General features: G+C 31.9%; 2 protein-coding genes across 2 annotated transcripts; one reads left to right on the top strand and one right to left on the bottom strand.

Annotated features, from left to right (window-relative positions):
- Positions 1-3017: 3017 nt before the first annotated feature.
- On the top strand, positions 3018-6539 carry LOC124927434 (probable serine/threonine-protein kinase WNK4). The gene is made up of 7 exons (XM_047467838.1): positions 3018-3687; positions 4323-4588; positions 4662-4885; positions 5004-5161; positions 5229-5556; positions 5725-6024; positions 6104-6539. The coding sequence occupies exons 1-7, from the start codon at positions 3610-3612 to the stop codon at positions 6355-6357; spliced, it is 1608 nt and encodes a 535-aa protein (XP_047323794.1). The 5' UTR covers positions 3018-3609; the 3' UTR covers positions 6358-6539.
- A 104-nt stretch (positions 6540-6643) lies between these two features.
- LOC124927436 (protein GRAVITROPIC IN THE LIGHT 1) lies at positions 6644-8369 on the bottom strand. Its single transcript, XM_047467839.1, has 2 exons — positions 8188-8369; positions 6644-8092 (listed from the first exon to the last, which is right to left on the bottom strand). Exon 2 carries the CDS (start codon positions 8064-8066, stop codon positions 6777-6779), a length of 1290 nt encoding a protein of 429 aa, XP_047323795.1. The 5' UTR covers positions 8067-8092; positions 8188-8369; the 3' UTR covers positions 6644-6776.
- Positions 8370-9561: the final 1192 nt, after the last annotated feature.

Below are 9561 nucleotides of genomic sequence, written 5' to 3'. Positions count from 1 at the left end.
AAAAATAGCACCTACTCATATCATTAAGCAAATAATATCTCATGAGCAACCAAACAACATAATTTTGTCACATTTTTTAGTATGGCCAAAGTGAAACAATTTTTTATTGGGGGTAACTTTTTATGAAAAAGTCATTTGACATTTATAAATCACTTCTTCTTTATTTTGTTTACTTTTAGGATAAGTTAGAATAATAAATTAAATTAAATTAAATTTCTTAGTTTGTTTTCTTCTGGTTCTTTGTCATAATACAAATTTCAAAATAGATGTTTTTCTCTTTGTTGAGTATTTCTTTCCATCCACATCTATTTCATTATTGACCCTTTCTCTAAGAAAAAAAAAATGTTATTTTAAGTTGTTGTTTTAGATAGTTATTTACCAAGTGATGTCATATGGTTTATTTTATAAGTAATAGGTTAAAGTTTTTGTTAGTGAGATTTTCTTTATAGTTAGTTATTTTGTTTTTTTATTTCATAAATTAAGATGATTGTTTTATTGGCATCAATTCTTTTTATAGTTTTTCTCTGTTTTGCTATCACTTCCAGTTATGTCGTGTTATATTCTGCACACACTCATTTTCAACTTGTCACAAATGTTTTTAATTGAGATGAAAGTTTTATTCAACTATAATGAGTTTTTTTCACCTTTATATTTCTATTTTCTTGTCTAGTGGCGAATCTAAGATTTGAAGTTACGGTGGATTTAAAAATAAATTGTGGTGAGTTTGAATTTTTTTGAGAAATTATGAATAAAACGGGTAGATCAATAATGTATATTTTTGTCTATTTTTGAAATTAGAGAAATATATAGTTAAAAAGGTTTAAAAAAATTAGAAACTTTACACATTTTTTAACATAGATTTGTCTTTATTACAAATATTGTATGAGTAATTCAACATGTTCAATAAATGTTCTCCTCTTATAGTTTAAGAGAAAGCTTTTTGGTGTTGCCAACTTTTCCTTCCTAGGCATACACTTTTTTGTGGGACAACTTTTTAAATTATCCCAACAATTGTTTCCTTTTCAAATTATCTATTATTTGTTTATAATATGCAACAATATATTTAAAATATTTTAATAATATTATAATAATTATTATTGTTTTATTAACTTTTTTTTATAAATTTAACTTAATATTTATATTTTTTCTCTCTATTTCAACATTATCCTTATTTATATTTGTGAAGATTGATAAGAATAACACAGAAACATAATAAATAGTTAAAGAAAAACAGTGAATATTAATATTATTTTCCAACAAAAATAAATAAATTTTAGAGCATTTGACCCAAAAAAATTGTCATCCTTAAGCTATTATTAAATAAATATTAACTTCCATCTAAATATTACAATCATCAACTAAAATATAAAAATATAATTATTTTAATTTTTATAATTTGAAATATGAATGTCATTTTATTCAAACAAATTGCTATTTTTATCAAACCTCTGTCTCCCAAAAATAATAATTTTTTTCTTTTAATTAACACCAGATCAAACAAGCCCTAATTTACATGCCAAGACCATCCAACCCAAATTTTATCTGTTTTTTTTTTTTCTGGCACATTTCACATCAAATAAATGGTAATGGGCCTTCACTTAAATGGCAAATAAAGACAATGGGCCTTCCTCATTAATTTATTTTATTCGGTCCTACGGCCCTATGCTCAAGTATAGTCTAGCTACAGCTGCTACACTGATGCGATCTGAATTCGGAATTTCTTATATTCCGTTTCTTATAAAATATATTTTGTTTGCAGCAAAAATAAAACATGGTATATATATATATATATATATATATATATATATATATATATATATATTGTTAAGAATACTTAAAATATATAATATTTTAATTATTAAATTAAGTAATATAATTAAGAAATGAAAAGTGAGATGATGTTTGAATAACCCAATTCAAATGGAACAAAGGGCCTCATTGATTTAAAAAAGAATAATTTAAATGTTTAGCATAAAATTTTGATATAGCTTGGCATTAAAGGTGAGCCAATAAATAAATCAATATAGTTCAAATTATAGTTATCAAATGAGTAATTTAAATTATTATATTAATTATTACAGATTGAATATAGTTTAAGTTTAACATTTTTATATATCTCAATCACTTATTTTTTTTATTTATAATTTTTATAAACCAATTGATTCAATAACAAAAAAAAAATATTGTTAAATTTAAAACTTTTTAATAATATTATTTTATTATAACTATAATTATAAAAGAATATAGTCAATAAATTAATTTTTTTTAAATGAAATTTAATTAGTGAAATAATTTTAATTAAATAGAAATTATAATAAAAAATTGCTTGGGTAAAATTTTTGTTTTGTAGTGAGATAAAATTAGGACGTCAAGTTGCTCGTGAATCACTCGCGAGCTCGGTTAAAGTTTGACTTGAGTTTAACTTTGATCAATTTCGAGTCGAACTTTTTAGAATTTGATAATAAATAATATATATATATATATTAATATTAAAACATAAAATTTTAAATAAATACTTTTTCTACATAAATGTTTGAAAATTTAATTTTATTCAAAAAATTTGAGTCGAGTAGTTAATAATAGAATCGAGCTCGAACTCAAATTTATAAAATTGTTCGAGAGTTCGAATCGAGTTAATAAATATTTAATTTAGTTGAGCTCAAACTGGGCTTGAACTCCTAAGTATAATCTAGAGAAAAATAAAAATAAAAATATATATTTATTTGGATAATTTAGATAATCATAATTTAATCTATATTTTATTCAATTCAACATAGAAAACGAAATAGCTAATCTATATTAGTATTTTGGATTGATCCATTAAATGCTAAGATTTAAACCAAACAGTTCTAAATTGCAAGTCAAACGTGACCGCCGGATTAACGTCGGTTTCATGAGAGGCGGCAGTGACGCCCAGCAAAAGACGGTGGACGTCCTACTCCACGTAAGCCCTCTCTCTTTCTTTCCAACAATAAATACAAACTTCTTCTCATTTTTTCTTTCTGTCTCTACAAAAATCAATCCGAAGCATATCATTTTATAACCAGCGGTCGTGTTTTACCTTAAACCCACAAATGGCGGTGCCGGAGCGTAGACATAGATTCTTCAAATTCAGGTCCTCTGTTCTGTCACAGTTGATGATGATGAGCATCTTCCTTTAAAGCTAGCTAGCTCATCTCTTTGTGTGCTTTTTTCTTTCAAATTGAGAATATCCCCACCACCCACCACCCAAAGCAAATTCTTCTTTTCTTCTTCTCCTCCTCCTTCTTATCCCAACGTTTTCAAGTCAAATCAATCCGATTCATCCTTTTTTCTATTTTCTTCCAATCAAATGTTGGCCAAAGACCACGACTTCTACTTCTCTCGGTCGGTTATCGAAATGGGTTGGATCACGCTAAAACTCGTCTATTCCAGGCTCTTCTGGCTTCTCTACGGCGTCTTCTCCTACGAAAACCACGAGGGCAAGCCTCGGATTTAGCAACAACTTTTCTTCATCTGTTTTTTCTCTTGTTTTTCAAGATTTGTTTGCTGTCTTCTGCTGTAAATACATACATACATACATACTACAAGTGTTGTTCATACAACAAATACAATCCATAATTGTCCACTATGCAAAGAGAAGGAGGAGTAGGAAAGATTGATGATCATGGTTATGCTGAGATTGATCCAACGGCTCGATATTGCCGTGTAAGTCTCCTTAATCTACATATGCTCACGATTATTTGATCAAGTCTTGGATGGATCATTTTTAGATAATGTTTTGTTTTCAATTAGTTTAATTTCCATTAGATATGTTTGATAAATATGATGATATCATCTTGAAAATAATTGATCAAATGCAAGTCTTCATGTTTGATTTAATCATCTATAATTATTTATTCCTTTAGTTAGATCCCTTGATATTTTATATTATAGTTGACCATTTGTATTGATATGAAATACAATCTGTTTAGCATTCTCAGACCCCATTTGTTAGGTGGGGAATCCAAATGGGGACCAAATAATCAGTTTTTTAAAATCTCACCATGGCCACAATATTGCAATTATTAAATAGCATAAAAGCATTGTCAAACTCAAACATGGACCACATTCATAATTTGATTTTATTTCACAAGGGTTCATACCACAAATCAATTTGCTTAAGCTACATAATCTCTTGTAAACACGAATTAACAATTGAGATTACTAAATAATATATGAACTTTGGATATAGTATGATGGATAGTTCATCCAAAATGGGTTATTTCTAATTTTTACAAAAGTTGATTCTTTTGCTTTCTTGCCAATAATCCCCTTGTGTTGGTTGGTGAATGGACATGCAGTTTGACGAAATTCTTGGAAAGGGAGCAATGAAAACTGTTTATAAAGCTTTTGATGAGTTTCTTGGAATTGAAGTGGCATGGAGCCAGGTAAACCTCAATGATATGCTCCAATCACAAGAGGACTTGCAGCGGCTCTACTCTGAGGTTCACCTTCTCAGCACACTGGATCATGGCTCCATCATGCGATTCTATACGTCCTGGATTGATGTTGACCATCTCACCTTCAACTTCATAACCGAATTGTTTACTTCCGGCAATCTCAGACAGTAATTACACCTCAACTTAGCCAAATTTGATTTTTTTTAACAATATTTCTATATAGTTTTGTTGTTGTTGCAGGTATAGGAAAAAATATAAGCGAGTGGACGTTCATGCTATTAAGATATGGGCTCGTCAAATTCTCGATGGCTTGGTTTACTTGCATGATCACGATCCTCCTGTGATACATAGAGACCTCAAGTGCGATAACATCTTTGTCAATGGTCATCTTGGCCAAGTCAAGCTTGGTGATTTTGGCTTGGCTGCGATTCTTCGCAGTTCTCATACTGCACACAGTGTTATAGGTATATATGTTTCTTAAATAGCCACCTTAATTTGTGTAATATACTTGGGCAATTTGGGACATTCAATCACTCTATCGTTAAAAATGGATTAATGTTGTCAATTTCCATATTATGTTAGGCACACCTGAGTTCATGGCACCTGAACTTTACGATGAGAGCTACAATGAACTTGTTGATGTTTACTCGTTTGGTATGTGTGTTCTGGAACTGTTCACATCAGAATACCCATACAGTGAATGTACAAATCCAGCACAAATTTACAAGAAAGTGACATCGGTAAGAAATGCCAAATCTTTGATTTAGGAAAAATATCAGATTTGACATTCTTTGTTTTCTTTTAAAGGGGAAGCTTCCCAAGGCATTCTACAAGGTTGAAGATGCAGAAGTGCAACGATTCATTGGCAGGTGTTTGGAGAATGCTCCAAACCGAGTATCGGCAAGAGAGTTATTGCTAGATCCTTTTCTTGCTTCTACAAAGGATGAGATGTTGCATGTAAAGAAGAAAGGGATTCAGAAACCAATTATAAATGATAATATACTTATTGATCGTGAGCTTCTGCAACTCACTGAAAACAACACATCCAGAACCAACATGACTGTGACTGGGAAGCTAAATTCTGAAGATGACACCATCTTTCTCAAGGTGCAGATGATTGTTGATGAAGAAGAAGGTAGGATTTCAAAAAGCTTCTAAATACTTTTGTGATTTTACATAATTGTAAAAAGAAAAATGATAATTTCTGTCAATTCATGGCCTCGCAGGTAGAGTTTCTGTTGTTAATTGTAGTCATTAACTTGAATTTTTGCGTGAAAAATCATCTTAAGAATTTATATTCTAGGCGTGGAAGGATCTGCCAGGAATGTATTTTTCCCCTTTGATATCGTAAACGACACACCATTAGAGGTTGCGACTGAAATGGTGAGAGAACTAGATATTCATGATTGGGAGCCCTATGAAATTGCCAACATGATTGATGGGGAGATAGCAGTTCTTGTCCCAGATTGGAAATGGGAGGAGGATTACAATAAACAGGATAATAATCTCTGCAGCAATTCCTTCTCGTCGCATTCATCTATGTCGCCCTCAACTGCCTCCCACCAAAGGAACCAAAGAAATGGAAGCTACGATTGGCTTGAAGGTATATATATATATCATCCATCCATCAACTTTTTATCTCAATTTACATAATGAATACAAACATAAAAAATTTCCTGCAGATGGCCGGTTTGATTATACAAGATTTGGTAGTGGAGGAAATGTCAGTTCAAGGGAAATATATAATCGTACATTGATGAGGAATAGATCCCTAGTTGACATGCGTAGCCAGTTGCTGCATCGTTCATTGGTGGAAGAGGTGAACAAATTACGTCTGTCTAAAACAGCTGAGGATGTGGAAGAAATCGGTTTTCAGTCGCCTTACAAAGTTTCAGGCAGGATGTCAAATGACCATGGAAGAAGAAGAAGGGCATAAAAAGGAGAAGAGGTTTCAAAAGTGGATACTATCAAGCATATGGACATGTATATATTTTGGAGTTTTTGGGATTGATTCTGTTAGGTTTATTGCGGTAACCTGTTTAAATTGGTGTAAAGAACTTGTAAGATATTGTAAATAGAAAACGTCTAAGCTAATAAGATATTGTGGATTTAACCCAATTTAAGTCTACAACATTACAGATTGTAACTACACTTCTAATAACCAAGCTCTTAACTAACCTATTTTAAGTGAGATGCTTACTTATATTCATCAAACACCTAACTAAGAACATAAGCTTGAAGCTTTTGCTTTAAATACTAAGCAGAACAACTTAGTAGCACAGGCAAAAACTTCCATTAAAAAGGAGAAAACAAATGAAATGAAATGAAATTTCTCGATTACCAATTAGCAAAGGGCTAATTGTCTAGTTTGGTTCCTTTTAAATAAACCCGAGCTTTGATTAATCTCTTTCCAATTATAAAACCAGGCATGACCATGAACTCAACCTTTGTTGATGTATTTTCCTTTCCTAGTCCCTCCACTGGCTCCATATAAGCTTCTGAGAATTCGCTTCCTCTCTTGACTACATACATCTCGGCCTTGGGCCTAGATTGGGTGGTGGAAGTAACTAGAAGGACCCATACCCACATTGCCATTTTAACAAAAGCTTGATAAAATGGTGTCCTAGGATGTATTCCACAAGACACAAATGTCCTATGATCCAAATTCCCAAAGAAAGTTGTCTCGAGAATTGGCTGAACGACTACAAGATATTTTGTTAAGCAGAATTTGCCGAAACTAGAATGTGGATCCATAAACAAAGCTTCCATAGGATCCTCAAATCTCGATATGCAATCTATATCGCAGGAATTAGTGTCAGTTATCTTTGTCCCGGAAAACATCCTCCGGGTAATGTAAGCTTCAAAGGCATACTTTTTGTGGGATCTCTTTGAGTAAGCTGCTGAACTCTCAATAGCTTCAGCGGCTCTGTCAAGATCCCACCCTGAAACTTTCATCAAATTTATTACCGGTTTTGCAAAATTATGAATTGCCATAGCAGTTGCATCAACGATACCTTCAAGTTGACAGGAATTTCGACTTTTCTTAGCTTCATCGTATAGGTTTCTGTTCTTCAATTCCAAACTAGTAAGTTCCTTCTGCAAACGAAGTACCTCGCTCCTTTTAATACCGACCAGGGATTTCAAATTCTCTAATTGACTCTTGTGAGCCTGAATCTCTGTGGATAAAAGTTCAGAGCTACAAGATAGAGATTTAACATGTTTCAATTGCTTCTTCTCCTTGAAAGATCGCTTAATCTTGCATAGTAACTCAAGATGAGACACAACAAGCTCATCTGCAGCCTTTATTTTATCTGGGTCATACGGCATGTGAGCCTTCTGAAGCTGAACGTAGGCCAATTTGACAGCGGACATTACATCGAATACCCTGGAGACAACAATATCGCAACGTTCAGCCGATTCATTATGCGACTCGACAAACGGGTGTGGATGAACTTTCTCCGCAATAGTTTCTGCCTCGTCCGTATCATCGCTGACGTCTTGGGTCGTTTGAGCATCGGGGCCGTCGGTCTTTTCAGAAGAGACAAAGCCTACAGCTCTAAGTCTGCAGGCTTTGACGATCTTGAACACAAACTCAGCCAAGTTTGAAACTTTAGGTTGCGGCTTTACTGGACATTCCATTTCCATCCACCCAAATCCTCAACGAAATGATTCTGGGATATTACAAAGAAAAAAAAGGTAAACCCAGTTTGATAATTCAAAATTGAAACAGAAAATGAGCATTACAGAGAAGGGTTTGAACCTGAACCTTGTTAAGCAGGAACGAAGAAGTAAATTTCGGCAAACGCGAGGTTCTTTGACTTTAAACAGTAAGAGAGAGAGGGAGAGAGAGTTTGTTTTGGGAGAAGCGAAGGGAATCTGCATTGTCGTTCTGCAATCTGCAGTACTGCAGAGAACACGAGAGAAACAGCGGCAGAATTTGAATTCCATTTTCTCACTTTTTATACGTATAAATTGTAATAATATACTTTTGGAGAAGAATGTTAAATAAACCCATGAACTTTGTACTCATAGATTAATAAGCTCTTAAATTTCTAATACTATCAAATGAACCCTCCTCAACTTTATATTAAACAAATTCAGGTCGAAGGGTTTAAAATAATGAACAAGGGTCGACCCTAGGATCAATGTAACAGATAAAGAAAATGAAAAATGGTCTATTAGTTATATATGTATAAAGTTATGGGGTTATATGAATGATTTTGAGAAATGAGTGGCTTGTTGGATATTGTATAAATATAAAGTTTAAACTTTCAAGAAGGATGTGCATGAGAACAAAAGAAGCGCACGCGAGTTTCTTCTATCAACTTCTTTCTTGCATTTACCGAGGTTCTATAATAAATATATTATAATTATATATATGTATATATAATCCAAACAAAACATTTTTAAATATGTAGTGTGTTGCATTAGCTGGCACACCAGGATTTGAACTTAACTGTCTAAGACTAAACAAATTAAAAATAAAATAAAACAACCAAGGTTGTCTGGATAATAGTAGGTTCATTAAACTAAAAAAAAGTTCGCGAGTTAATACTTTGAATTGATGTGAGAGGTTATGATTGTGAAGTGTCATATTAATTCTTTTTGGTTAAATAAAAAAACCAATATAACAAAATAATAGAATGTCAATTCTTATTATTTACACAAAAAAAGTTATGTATATAACACTATAATTTTTTAATTAATTATTTATTTCTCTTATTATAATAAATTAGCATATAGCCTGTGCTACGAGTAATGATATAAAGATCGGAAAAAAATTACGATAGCATTTTTAATTTTATTTTTAACATTTTATATATAAATTAGTTAGTTAAAAAGTTAAACTTATATTGTTAAAATGTCCCGCGTTCATTGAATTTGCGAATTTAAAATAAAAAGTCTTATTAACCTAATTGGTTAAATAGTTGTATTTGCTTTGTAATGTTGTAAATTTATCCGAAAATTTGAATATTTTAAAAATTAAGCATCATTGTATATAGATTATCACGTAGATTAATTTAATCTACGTATGGTTCATAATTTTCTTAAAAAATTAATGGGTCAACCAGACCTACAGCACACCACCCCACCCTGGATGGGTGACCCAATAAAGCTTGCCGAGCATGTATTAATTAAG

The sequence above is a fragment of the Impatiens glandulifera genome, chromosome 2, assembly GCF_907164915.1.
Source record: "Impatiens glandulifera chromosome 2, dImpGla2.1, whole genome shotgun sequence".
Classification (NCBI taxonomy): Eukaryota; Viridiplantae; Streptophyta; class Magnoliopsida; order Ericales; family Balsaminaceae; genus Impatiens; species Impatiens glandulifera.
This window is presented reverse-complemented; position numbering and strand designations above follow the sequence as displayed.